The sequence below is a fragment of the Emydura macquarii genome, unplaced genomic scaffold (assembly GCF_026122565.2).
Source record: "Emydura macquarii macquarii isolate MOO-44397 ecotype Brisbane River unplaced genomic scaffold, CSIRO-AGI_Emac_v2 contig_1043, whole genome shotgun sequence".
Lineage (NCBI taxonomy): Eukaryota > Metazoa > Chordata > Testudines > Chelidae > Emydura > Emydura macquarii.
The window spans coordinates 344,127-358,287 of NW_027131180.1; the positions used below are offsets into that span (position 1 = coordinate 344,127).

General features: G+C 44.4%; 1 protein-coding gene across 5 annotated transcripts in view; it reads right to left on the bottom strand.

Moving 5' to 3' along the window:
• The window catches only part of SH3KBP1 (SH3 domain containing kinase binding protein 1), a 333,778-nt gene that overhangs the window by 96,964 nt on the left and 222,653 nt on the right, over window positions 1-14,161 (bottom strand). For all 5 annotated transcript variants that reach the window (XR_010919120.1, XM_067545017.1, XM_067545015.1 and 2 more), the window contains one exon: window positions 2,775-2,850. Coding sequence is in view for 4 of the 5 variants with exons in the window: in XM_067545017.1 (XP_067401118.1) it covers window positions 2,775-2,850 (76 nt within the window). In the remaining variant the exon portion in view is untranslated. The remainder of the gene's footprint in view (window positions 1-2,774; window positions 2,851-14,161) is intronic.

The following is a 14,161-nucleotide window of genomic DNA, read 5'->3' on the forward strand; positions in this document are numbered from 1 at the left end:
AGACCAGTACTGGGGGGACTGGAATTGGTGATACCCTGCTGGAGACAAGCATCTCTGCGTTAAACAGTGAGAGCACTTTGTCAGAAACCGGTGCCTTCACCAAGCTGGTGACTGGGGCCAAGGTGTTATAAATCGGCACTGGGATTCAAGGGAGCAGCACCTGTCGAACATCTACTGTGGTGGCCCCATCGCAGTTTTCCCCTGGATGTTGGTGCTGGGGGAAGTTCTCAAGGAGTGGGGAGGCAGTGGTAGGGCCATAAGGTCCTTGGCCGCCTGAAAGGCCTCTGGCATTGATGGCACCACTAGGTGGAGGGGCCCCCTTCCACTCCCAGGAGCCCTAGGTGGAGAAACTGGCTCCTGTTGCCCTAACTTGGGCAAGTGGCTCAACAAGGGTCTTGTGCCTGACATAGCCTTCTTGTCCTTTTTGGGCGTGAGGGAACAGCCTCTGGCTAAGCACTGCTTCTTCTGTCGCGTCTTCAGTGCGGGTGAAGCGGAGCAGCACAGAAAAGGGCCCGGTGCCAGTTGTGCACTCTGTACTGATGCTGACACACTTGGCCTCGAGTTGGAGCGGGGTGGTTCTGAGGATGGTCTCAGTGCCACCTCCATCAGCAGGCCTTTCAGATGAATATCCCTGTCCTTCTTGGTTTGTGGCCTTAAGCCCTTACAGATCTTGCACTTATCCCTTCTGTGTGTCTCCTCATGATAGTTCTTTAAAGTGCTTAGGGGATTGTTGATCTGGAAGGGCTTGTGGAAGGTAGAACATGGCTTGAAGCCCACAGAACGGGGCATGCCATGTTCCAAGGTGAACATCTCTACTAATACTAATGTCTAACTATGAACTATATACAGGAAGAAAAACTATTTACTATTATAATAGCAACTATGAAGTACTTGCAACCACAAGAGAGAAGTTCCAGTAACTGTCACAGGTGGGAGGAAGGAACTGAGAGAGTGCAGGGCTGGCGGCACCTCATATACCAGCGCATGAGCCCAAGGGGCACCAGAGGTCACCAGAGCCGGCCCTACAGATACTGCTAAGGAAAAAAATCTCCAGTAGCTGTGCACATTCACACACTTAGCATGAAATTGACATGACCAAGCACTCAAAGAATAACTTACTGATTGGCATGGCCTCTTCTTGGTCAGCTTCAGACCCTTTTCTTACGACAACTCCCTTTCCGTTCTTCTTCCTCAGAGTATAAGCTATACTCTTTTTGCAAGCTAAAGCAATGGCAAGTTGGTGCACATTACCTTATTTTGTTACTTACCATGATTTTCTCACCAGTTTATATTGAACAACTAACTTTCACCACCTCTGTACTTTGCTTATAAGTAATTCTATACAACTCAGCATTGTCAGTATGATACTTGCATCAACAAATGCTATGTCCCAAGGACTGAAGAGACCATAAAGTATTCAGACATGCATTAAATGTCAGGGTGACAGCACATTTAGAAGGAGATTACAGAGCAACAAAAACGATTAAGCAAAGCAACAGATGATGAAAAACTGTAAGAAATTAAATATGTATAGATTGGCTAAATGATGATGAAGGTTTGGGAGAAAATGTGATACCCATTAAGTATCTGAAGGGTAGAAACTTCAAGAGGGAGAGAAATTGTGCTGGGCAGTCCAAGTGATATAAAGGAGTCATTACATGAAATAAAACATAGGAAAATGTAACCTACAAATTAGAAACAATTTCCTAACATGGAGATCTCTTGAGGTTATGGAAGAGGCTCCAAAAGGGAAGCAGTGGAAACATCATTTCTTAGTTCCTTTAAAACTGAAAAATAACTGAGTAATAAAGCTGAACTGGATATGTATTGTAAGGAATAATCCTGCACTGACGGGTTGATGAACAAGATTACATAGTCATTCTTTTCCAACTCTAATTTCTGTGAGCCATATTCTTCCTATCCATTTTACATTGTAGATTTCTTGTCAGCCGTGGAGATCACTGTTGGTATCCAAGGACTAAGTGGAGAATGAGCCTCAAGTTTAGATCAGAGAGGAGAATTTTGAAATACTACGTTTCACATTCTAAGCAATTTCTTTGCTAATTCAGACTATTTTCCCCCTTAGTTCTGTCTACTTCTCCCCCAGGTCCCAATACATTTAATTATAATTTTTATCAAACTTTATATAAATAAAAAGACTAAAGCATGAGCAATTTGTGTTTTACTTGCTGTGTACAATAGTTCAATACGTCCCCACTGGACAAAGCAGTGATCTTCCCAAGAGGTTTAATTATTCCTTTTAGTCCTTTTTAAATACCTATGATTTACACACACTAAGATGCTCTTACATTATTGGCTTTTGTTTCTTACATAAACTCTACCACTCAATGGAATTGTTTACAGCTAAATACAAAAAAACAAAAATAGGAAGGGCGTTACTATTAGGGTGTTCTCTACAACACACCTACAAGTTGCAATTTGAAGCTGGATCACATTCAAATCTGATTAATCAAGAAGTGCATTCAGCCTGAAGGTAAATGATGTAATTTTATTTGATTTTTGGTGGTAGAGAGTTGGGGATAAAATTATCAGGGCAAAAATGATTCAAAAGTTTCTTTGAAACAAAGTGGTTTGTCTAAACATTGCCAATTCAGTTCCATGCTGAACATATTTGCTATTTTGCTTTTGTTATTTTTCAGACATACAGAATATTGTTCAAACCAAAACCTAAGAAAAAAAAGTTCAACACTTCCCAAAAGGCTCAATAGTTCTGAGTGCAAAGGAGGAACAAACAAACAAACAGTGAGACCTACTCTTGGTTCTGCTGTCCATTTCTATTTTCGTTGGCTCCTGAGTTGCTGTAGCTGGAGGTAATTTCTTCCCAACAGTCTGAAATAAATAAATTATTCCTCTTTAAAACCTTTATTTTCCCAGTTAAAGCTTTAGCAGCAGTGCAGAAATCATGGAGAGAAAAAAATTACACGGACAACTTGAAATCTAGTCAGTTTGCAGCTGGGGGGAGGGGGGGGGAGAAAAAAAAGGTAAAAAGATTTCAAAGTAGTACTCCTATCTTACATTCCCCTGCCAATTTTCCGTTTCCATATTGTTGTGTGGAAGACCCACAGAAACAAGATGAGTAAACTGATTATTCAGGGAAACTATTATAGTGTTGCCAACTGAAGAAAACATGAAAAAAGAGGAAAAAATTCCTCCAAATTCCCTTCTATGATAATAGTATTAGGTGTAACAATAGGTGGTACAAATTTCAGACATAAATGTGCTTTTTAAGTTGACAGTGTTATTTTAAGTAGAAATATTATCTAGTTCACAGAACAGTATTATAATGTATCTTCATAAGTATTAGACAGCTAAGTTGAAGAAACAGTATGCACACACTACACAACCATCATTTTTCTTCCTTGACAGTGATCATTGTGTTTGTCCATTTTTTAATTTTAATTTAGTAAATATATTATTCTAACTGCCAAGGAAGTTATGCCCGGGAAAGCCTTGTAACATCTGTGGTCAAGGACCTGACTACTATTATTTGTATCACTATGGCACCTAGAAGCCCCCAATCATGGGCCAGAAACCCATTGTGGAAGGTGCTATACAAAAACAGAACAAAAAGACAGTCCCTGCCACAAAGAATTGACAATCTAACTATAAGACAAGAAACAACAGATGAATGTAGACAGATGGGGAAGTAAAAGTAAAACAATGAGACAATATTGGTTAGCAAGGTAGGCAATGACATTAGTGCAGGAGCAGCTTAGCCATTGTCAAGTTTTGTATAGGCATCACGGAGAGTTTTGAGGAGGGATTTGAAGGAGGCTAATGAGATAGTTTGTGGATGTTTAAGGAGATCTCTCATGCATGAAGGGCAGCATGGGAGAAAGAACAAAAATGCTTGTTTGAAATTTTAACAAGTGGGGCGATGGAGGTTGACATCATGGGCCAATTGGAGCAAGGGGTTAATGTTTTGATATTGAATGAGAGACACTAATTTAGGGTGGGGATAGGACATGAAGGGCCTTCGAAGTAAAGACACGCAGCTTGTGTTTGATGCAATAGAGCAGGGACTCAAAAGGCGGGTTGATATTGCTGAAGTGACAAGATAGGACAAGTTCATTAGAGACTTTGGCAGGAGCAGTTTCAGTGCAGTTCAAGGAGCAGAAAACGGACTGGAGACAGTCTAGGACAGAATGGGAAAGGGGAACGCCAGTCAGCAATTGTAGACAATGCATTCAATGGGCTGAGAGATGAAAGAGAGAAGGTAGTTGCAGAGGCAAGTGGGGTCAAGGGTGGCTACACACCTCACCACACACTTGGAACAGTATATGTTCCTATATCAAAACCTCATCTATGGTTCTGCATCAAAAACAGTTTGGGGCTATATTGGAGCACATGTTCTAAATAATCCATAAGCACTGCAAGTACAAATATAGTGTATGTTGCCCTGGCTCTAACAAGAGGCTCTTAAGAGATTTTTCAAATTGTTTTCCTGTAATGAAGACATCAGTCAAACAACTAAGGAGAAAAATTCTTTCGTATCCATATTCTTTTTACATCGGGTGAGTTATTGACTGTATGCTAAAACCAAAGGTCAGAAAAAATGGCTTTTTGGAGTTTAGCTCCTAGAACAATATATGTATGAATTAGAAATAACAGACAACAACAAACATTAATAAACTGAACACAGGATGAAGCTAGTGTATTCCAGGCCTTGTGGGGTGAGTTGGATTGGCGAGCTACTGGTTCCTTCCTTGGAGACAAAAGAGAAAGGAAGGAAGGAGTAGAATGGCCTAAATACCATTGGCTCCTTTGCCTAAAAGGTCAGCAGGAAGCAAAGCAGCCCCTGGCCACTTGCTCTTTGCTCAAGACAGGCTGTAGGAGGCCAAGAGCAGAGTGGCACAAGACACTACTATTTTGCAAAGGGGAGGAGAGAAGTAGAGCCAGCTTGCCCAGACACCCTTTTTCTTAAAAAGAGAGTGAGAGAAATTGAGTTCCCTGGTGTTTTACCCAGAAAAGGGGGGGAAGGAACAGAGTGGTATACATGGAGGAGAGTTGTTGGGAGGCCAGGATGTCCTGCAACAAGGTCTGGGCCCCCAAACTCATTTATCTGAGGAACAGCAGGAAAGTCCCAGAACTCAACAAGGAGAGCATGAGCCCAGAATTCATCAGGTGTAGGGCAGAGGAGAATCCAGAATATTTTTTTTTATTTAGGTGGTACCCCAGAATTCAGTTCTTCAGATGGGAGCCCAAAATGTATTGATATGTATGTCAGAATTAGGGGATATTACAAATGAAGTTATTGAAAGGCAAGGGAAATGACTAATTAATGAGGGGAGAGGAGGGGAAGGCCAGTTGATTCACTGGTGAGAGAGGAAGTAAAGATTTAAATGTAAATTATACAAATTTCGCTCTGGGTGGGCACGCATTGGAAGCACAGGTACTTTTCACTTGTGCCTCTAGGCCCTCCAGTGAATAGGTATTCAGGAAATTTTATGAGACTTGTACATACTAATCTCTCTCTTCTTACTGAAAGCTTGTTTCTGTTGCCTTTTGAGTATACTTTGGCATACAGTAACTCATTTTTTTTTAAATTCTGAAAATCAATAAAACTTGGATTGTTAACTTAAAAAAAGGATACAAAGTCAGTTTCCACCACTGTTTGAGACACAGGATCCTCTCTGTTCCAACAAAGTCAACACTCTGGCCTTGTCTACACTACAGAGTCTTGTTGATAAAAGTCAACTTTCATTGACAAAACAGCAGAGGTCCACACACTGAAATGCTCCTCCCAGAGATGTAACACCCCAGCTACACCAGTATAATAATAAAACCGCCTTCATAAGAGGCCAAGGGCTTTTTGTGACATAGTTAGAGTGACACAGCATCAGTGCAGACAACATTCTTGGTTATGTTGCCCAAATTGCCCTCCAGGAGATTTCCCACAGTGCCCATCCTGACTGATCTGGTCAGCAGTTTGAACTCCTGAAGGTACACAGGTATTCGCCCCTCTGCCATTTAAAGGCCCAGGGAAATTTTTTAATTCCCCTTCCTGTTTATTCGGAGTGAACAGTTCACACAGCATCTTTCTGCAGCAGACGTGCTCCTGCGTGGATCTGCTGGGTCGGTGGCGAGAGGAGGCTGTGCATTTGCAGCTTCGCTCCAGCAGCAGGAACTTCGATATCTATGGCCTGACTGCTTGATGCAGGAGTAGGAGCATGACAGGGACACTCAGCAGCGTCGTGCTAAGATCAAGGAGATGAGGTAGGCATACCAGAAGGCAATGGAGTTCAACTATTGCTCTGGTGCAGCACTGAAGACATGCCACTTCTATAAGGAGCTGCACACCATCCTTTGTGGCGAGACCACCTCCACCGCCAAGAGCTATGTGGATATTTTGGGGGGACTGGAGGCAGCAGTGAGCGGACTCAATCCCGAGGATTAAGTGGTGGACGAGGAAGTGGAACTGGCGGATGATGTGGAGCACAGGACAAGGTTGTTCGATGGCACATCAAGTCAGGACCTCTTTTTGATTCCAGAGGGATCTAGCCAGTCCCAGCACTCTGGCTCTGGCACATAGGATGCAAGAAAGGGAGCTCTGGTAAGTGCTCATTTTGCTTTCATACTGCACAGTGAGAGGAGATTGAGCTCTCATGTACTTTGTTCTATGGTAGAGGAGGGATATGGGACAGAAACTAACAACAGAGCCTGTGTATCTACGCAGTGGGGGTTCGACAGTAAAGTTTGTTAATGTACACCGGGATGTCCCAGGAATCCTCCATAGAGATCTCTAGGAATCTTTCCTTTAGGTATTCTGCGATCCTCTGCTGAAAATTCCTCGGCATAGCTGTTTTGTTTTCCTCCCACCCCCACTATAGGAAAATTTGCCTCACCATCCGGCAATTATTTCTGCAGGGACCAGAGGGGCACACAGAGCCAGTCTGAAGCCACATGCAAGCAGGAGAGGCACTCTTGCACCCTGGGTTACTCTTAGGAGTGAAATATTGGGTTCGATTACCCTAGCCTGTGGAAAAGAATTGCCTCCCTCGGCACTTGCAGTAACTGCCTTCACAAACCACCTAGACCCTTTTTCCCTTCTTGGCAATTCCCCCTTTCCATTACCCCCCCTCTGGTGAACTCACCATATTTGGGACTTGTGCCGAGCTGTGTGCTAGCCAAGGGACAGTGAGAGAGGTGTGTGTAACTTTTATGATTCACGGCTGTATGTGCACTCCCAATACTGTCTCTGTTAACTGTTTCTTTGGCTTCTGCAGGTGTGCCCTTGAGGACCCACTCCTTCACACCAAGTGGAGCACCTCCGTCAGATGAGGCGGCGAACCAGGAGGCGTAAGGAGGATGTTTCGTGAAGTGCTGCAGTCAATAGACACAGCACATAGTGAAACAAGAGTGTAGAGTAGACAATTAAAGAAAGACTTAGGCTGGATAGCCTGGAAAGGAGAGAGGGCAGGAGCAGATGATAAAGCTCTTGGAGGCCCAGAAGGAGATGCTGAAATCACACATTATGCTGCAGTCTGAGCACATCCGTCCTCGGCCAATACAGAACTCCATTCCATACCCTCCCCAAACTCCCCCACTGCATTCCTTGTGTGTTCTCGGGCCCTCACATTATCCCGTGCACACCTCACCTAGGGACTGGTTTCATAATGAAAGCTGGAGTTACACACAACTGTGAGATCCCTAACCAAGAGACTGTTCCTCATTGCCATAGCCCAGTTGACCAAAAATTTGTGTTTTTGTCCTGTTATTAAGCACATCATTCAAATAAAATGAGTCTTTTTGTCATCAGTCAGTGCTAACATTCAAATACAGTGGTTATAAGCAGGAATATTTGCTCATTACAATTAACGCTCAGGAAGCAAGAACTACAGGGGTCACTCAAGGAGACAAGTAAACATTGTCTGGCCCAATGACACACATAAAGACACATTAGTGGGAATCATTGTCAAAATGCTCCTTCAAAGTCTCCCTGATTCGAATAATTACCCTTGTATCTCGCTTGATTGATACCCTTGTATCAAAATCAGCAGCCAGCCAATCAACCTCAGTGCTCAACCCCTGGGGAAACTTTTCCCCCTTCGCTTTGCAAATAGTATGTAGAATGTAGCAGACCACAAAGATCATAGGAATATTTTCCTCACTGAAATCCAACTGGCGAAAAGACAGAGCCAGTGACCTTTTAAATCAGCTAAAGGCACATTCAATGGTCATTCAGTACCTGCTGAGCCTGTCATTGAAGCACTCCTTGTGATGTCCAGGCTCCCAGTGTAAGGCTTCATGAGCCATGGGAGCAAGGGGTAAACAGGGTCTCCAAGTACCACTATTCTGGTCTGGAAAGAAAGTCCCAGTGTGCAGCTTTCTATATAGTCCAGTGTTCCAAAAGATGCGTGCATCATGCACCTTCCTGACCACCCAGCATTGATGTCAGTGAAATGGCCCTGGTGATCCACCAGCACCTGTAAGACTATGGAGAAGTAGTCTTTTGGCTGATATAGTCTGTCGCAAGATGGTTTGGGACCAAAATTAGGATGTGTGTTCCATCTAGCGCCCTGCTGCAGTTAGAGAATCTAATTGCCTAAAAGCCATCAATTATTTCCTGCACATTACTGAAAGTTAGACTTTTATAGCAGGAGGCGATTAATGGCCTTGCACACTTGCATCACTATAACCCCCACAGTGGACTTTCCAACTCCAAATTGATTCGTGACTGACCGGTAGCAGCCTGGAATTGCCAGCTTCCACACAGCAATCGCCACTTGCTTTTCCACAGTGAGGGCAGCTCTTATTTTTGTGTCCTTGTGCTGCAGTGCTGGGCTTGCTCTGTGCATAGTTCCAGGAAGATGGGTTTGCGAATCCAAAAATTCTGCAGCCTCTGCTCATCATCCCATACATGCATCACAATGAGATTCCACCACTTAGTGCTGGTTTCCCTAGCCCAGTACCAACGGTCCATCATGTGCAGCTGTTCCATGAATGACAGCAGCAATCTTGAATATTAGTTTCCATGGCAGATAGCAAGGTAGGCATCACTGATTCACTCTGTTTCATACCTCATGAAATACTGCAGGACCAGCTATGTTGTGTTCATAACACTCATCACCAGACTGGTCAGCAGTTCAGGATCCATGCTCTCAGGCAGAGAGGGAAGGCATACAGTTTACAAGGGCTGTTGAAAAACTGCATGAAACAAAGTCAGAAGCCCATGGAATGATGGGACGGAAAGAAATGCATCATGGGATGTCGAGCACACCCCATGATGCACCGCATTCCATTCTCAGAGCTCCCAGCAGCAGAGTGTGACGAGCTGCACAGTGGGATAGCTATTCATGATGCAGTGCTCTCTCTGTCAATGCAAAAGCAAAAACTGTGTATGTGCTCCGCTGACACAAGGAGCATTGTGTGGACATGCACAACCGATGTAATTAAAGTGGCTTATGGTCGTCAACTTAACTCTGTAGTGCAGACATGGCCTCGGACTATTTATTAGGTTTTCTGAAGAATAAAACATACAACCAACCAAGGACATCTCTAAGAAGAGACCCAGGTGCTTCTTTCATAGTTACTACTGTGTAGCAAGTGAAAGGCAAGAAAAGGACTCCATAAGATAGATAAACCCCCCTCCCTTGCTATTTGGGCCAGAGTTCCTGCTGTTGGCTTTCTAATTTGTCTTTATGTCATGATAGGCCCCTTCCGATGAAAGTTGGCAGGTCAAGTACCTTCTGAAGTCATTGGCAGGTAACAAGAACTAAGCAAATCCAATTTTCTAATTTCTGCTGATCCTGGATACATCCCTGTAATAGTGAGTTTTCTTTCCATGGACCAGTTCGCAAGGAGTGCTTTTGGTTCAGATTGGAGTTGAGAAGGGGAAAACCTAAGACAAACATACCCTATCATGCTCTCCTTCAGCTCCAGATAGGAGCTCTCATGGTCCCTGGGTAAGCTGCCCCATCTGAGATGCTTTTCCAGTCTCCCAAGTTAACCTCTTTTAAGTAGCAGTCCCAAGCCTCCACTTCTCTTTCATGCTGGACCCCCACGATCCAAGCACTCTCCAGCTATATCTGAGTTACCACCCACCCAGCCATAATCACTAGCAGGCCCAATGGACTTGGCACGTGCAAGGGTTTCCCTTTGGGAGCCTGGGGACAGCAATAGTATTGTTACCCCTTTTTCACTTGAGTGGTTACTCAAATTCAACATGTTGCACGTTGTTTCCTGTAGAAGATCCCCCAGTAGGGGGCAGTGCCAGTGGCTCTCCCTCGGTGTCAATCTCCAAGGGAGGCCACACCTCCCAGTGCCTACACCCCTTGGGAGTCCAAATTAAAGGGGCCGCCTCCAGCACTTAGTAGGGCGACCCTGGGGTCCAGGCCGCTCCTCAGGCGAATAATCTCTTGCCCCCACGGGTGGGCAAACAGTCTAGGGCCTGGCCCTCAGCCAGGGACAGGCCAGCAGCGGGAACAGCAGTCTCTAGCTCCATAATGCGAGGAAACAGTCTATTGCCTAACCCTTCCACAGGGCAGGGCAAGCAGCAGTCTATGGCCTGGCCCTTCTGTAGGCAGGCAGGCAAACACAGGCTCGGGACGATTGGCAGCCTATAGCCCGAGCTGGTGAGGGAATGGTTCAAGGCCCGGGCCCTGAGGCAGGGCAGGGCAAAGGGACAGGAGTCTCTAGCCCTTAGCAGGGTGAGTAAGTAGTCTATATTTGGCCCTTCTGCAGGGAGCGGCAGGCAGTAAGGGGCAGACTGGCCCTCAACGGACATTCACCCTAGGTCAGGGTAGGAAGGGGGGAGGGGGATGCAGGCCCACCCGTCTCCACTGCATCTCAACCCAGGGCCCTGTCAGTGATGTGGTGTCCCGTCACTGGGTCAGTGGGGCTCCGACCGAAACGCACTGACTCTCAGCAAGTGTCAGCTCAGTTGCACCATAGTCTGCTTCCCTGGGCTGCTTCCTCCCACCCTCTTCCTAGAGTACCTGTGGCCAGTTGTCTCGCTTAGGGTTGCTGGGGTAGCCAGCAAGCGGGAGTCCCACGAGTCCCTCACCGTCGACCGGCGGCAGGTCCGGAAACAGTTCGGGGTCCTCTGCAGAGGGCAGTTCCTCTAAGTCCCAGGGTCCCCGTGCCCCTCTGGCTCACCAGGGGCTAGTAGCTCAGGCAGCTCCTCCAGGTCCTCAGGGTCCCACACAGTGAGTAGATCTGGCAGCTCCTCCTCCGGGTCATAGGATCCGGGGGCTCCTTTGGCTTATCTGCTTCAGGCAGCTCCTCCCCGTCCTCAGGGCCCCACGCCGTGGGAAGATCCAGCAGCTTCTCGTCTGGGCAGCAGTCGGGAGCGGTCGTAGGCTCGAGCACAAGGGGAGAGGCATCCTGCTCCCTCAGTCACTAGCCACTGACTGAGCGGGCAGGCTTGGGTTTTATAGGCCTAGCCCCGCCTACCTGCTTCAGATCAGGTGCTGCCTTCCTGGGTTCCAACCCCCAGGGGGCTTTGGCTCTCCCTCAGTGTCAATCTCTGAGGGAGGCCACACCTCCCGGCTACATTTCCATTACGCGGAGAAACTAGTGACGAAGTTAAGCATTTTTGATGCAATCCCCTGAACACAGAAGGAATTAAACAACGAAAGAGTGTCTTTGCTCAGAGTTCCCAGATCCTTTCCAGTCAGCACTTATCCCAAAAGCGCTCTCAGCTTTTCTCAAGGCCATGTTCTCAGGGCTTATTCTGAGTCTTTTTTTTTCCCCTTCTGCTTCGCAGAAACACACAGACATACAGCTCCATCAATCAATGCTTTTTTCCTTGCATTTGCTGTATCATTCCCCAGGAAACCCCTCAGTCAGCATGGCATAGCTTCTGCTCATTCTTGCCAAGAGGGTCTGTGTTTTGGGCAGTGCCCTCCATTGTTTCAGCTATAACTAATCAAAGAGGCATTTAACCGCCCCTTCATTTAGCCTGAATGGAAGAGTGGCTTTTATGCCTACCAGCTTCTTCAAAACAAAGTATTATTTATATTGCCAAAAGACGCACAGCACTCGAAGGAATGGGTTTAAAATAACACAGATCTATGCACATACTGTCTTACTTTTATTTGGCATTACTTTCAATCCCCTAAGCAGACATTACTTAGCTTTGGGCCATCCTGTTCCCTTGACTGCCAAGTTATAACTTACTTACTACAGATCTCAGACTCTCAATCACTCTTTGTCAGTCTGCAGCAGCTGATAACTTCCCATCATCTCCCTTTCTGCAGCAAAGATCTTTTAACTGATAAGTGGCTTTTGATCTCCAGGTTCTCACAGCAAAGGTGCTATGTAACCAGGGTTAAGTCTGAGAAGTAGCATCTTCATGGCTATAAATCTGGCTATTGTGTTTGAGTGTTTGCTGGGATGCTTCTTATCTAAGCCACTGTTTTATCTTTCCTGTTTGTTTTCTGTAACTATCACTTTTGATACAACTCCACAGCAAGTAACAAACGCAGTTTGCAAGTAACAAAATCCATCATGAACACACACAGAGAGGTAAAACAATATTCATAAAAATAATATAGGTATTTCCTAGTTCTCTACAGGATGAATGACAAACACTTCCAACTTTGCTTGGCAGGATTCTGATACAATTTCCGATCCTCCCCCACTTTTTTTCTTACTGCACTGTAAAGAAGAAACCACTTCCTGACGGAGAGAAAACCATTGCATACACCCTTCAAACTGTTTTGGAAACAATGATTCATACAGCAAAATGCTGACATACAATAATCAGTATGAATATGAAACATCAGCTTTAATTTTTGTTTATTCATCTCCCAAATTCATTCCTAACCTAAATACCAACAATTTTATGAGGAAGGATCTCAAAGCACTAGGTGAACATAAATGAAGACTCACCATCCCTCTGAAGCAGGTAAATATTAATATTTCTATTCTACAGATAGGGAAACTGAGGCACAAAGTGACTTGTCTAAGATCACAAAGGGAATTTGGTACAGACATAGGAAGAGAACCCAGATCTCCTGCCTTTCAGTGCAGACTGCCTCCCAATAGGCACCAGAATACATCGCCAAAACAAGAGTATCTTGATCTTGCCAATTCTTTGAGGTAACGATAGTCAGATTATGTAGCCATCAAACACAAATATTCCTGATTTTATGGCTCCAGGCAAGTGGATCTTAAAGATGAAAGGAGGAGGAGACTTTTCCTGCACAAAAGCAGCCAAACAAAATAATAAGGGACAAGCTTTGCTGTATAGATATTAAGAGGGATGTTACAGATTTAGCAGCAACTGGCAGGTATTAATGCTTGGTTTCATGACGTCAATGCCTAGCATTAAAATAACAGGCAGTAGTTATTACAACAGATTTTGATGGCACTTTAAAGACATACCCACTGCACAGCTCTATCACTAGAGTCCATACCTTTCCCAATTATTTTTCCCTAAAAGTTGCCATAAACACCGTAGAGATGTCAAGTTACCTCTCTCGAAGGCACTGTATGATCAATAAAAAAAATTTGGATCACGTGTGATATCCATAAGAGTGAGGGACAACACAGGAAAAGCCAAAAATATCATGGGCAGACAATGGGCAAGTTTCCATCACATTGCTCCGCTAAGACACCCCCAGTCTTCACCTGCAACATCTGAGCCTTTCATTAAGGTGACATGCAAAAGGGAAAAAAATTGGATTTGTGACCAATTTTGCTTTTTTATGATTATACAGAAAGCCTGAAAGTTTTTTTTTTTTTTTTTTTTTTTAAATCTACTTGTTTTTTTACATTTAAAAAAATCAAGGCTTGTCTGCTTGAAACATTCAATGATGACTGGAGAACTAGCAAAATGGTGACAATACAAGAATCAAGATGGGGAAAACTGAGCAACTGAGAAGGGAAAACTTTTTTTAAACACCTGTATAACTTCTATGACTAACATTTTAGATTAAGGTTATAGTATTGCCAATCCTAAACATTGAAAAAGCATCAATCAGGCAACCAAAAATTGTCAGATTTTAAATCAAGAGATATTTTAAAAACAATGCATGCAGTGAGGGAGTTGATTTTGTTTGTTTGTTTTTTGGTTTGCCTTCTGTTTTTTGAACCATTAGGATACACTCAGGTCACGTTTTCAAGATTTACTCCAGAACCATGACGGCCAGAAATTTTTCTTTTTTTTAAATGAAATGTGAGATGATCACATAGT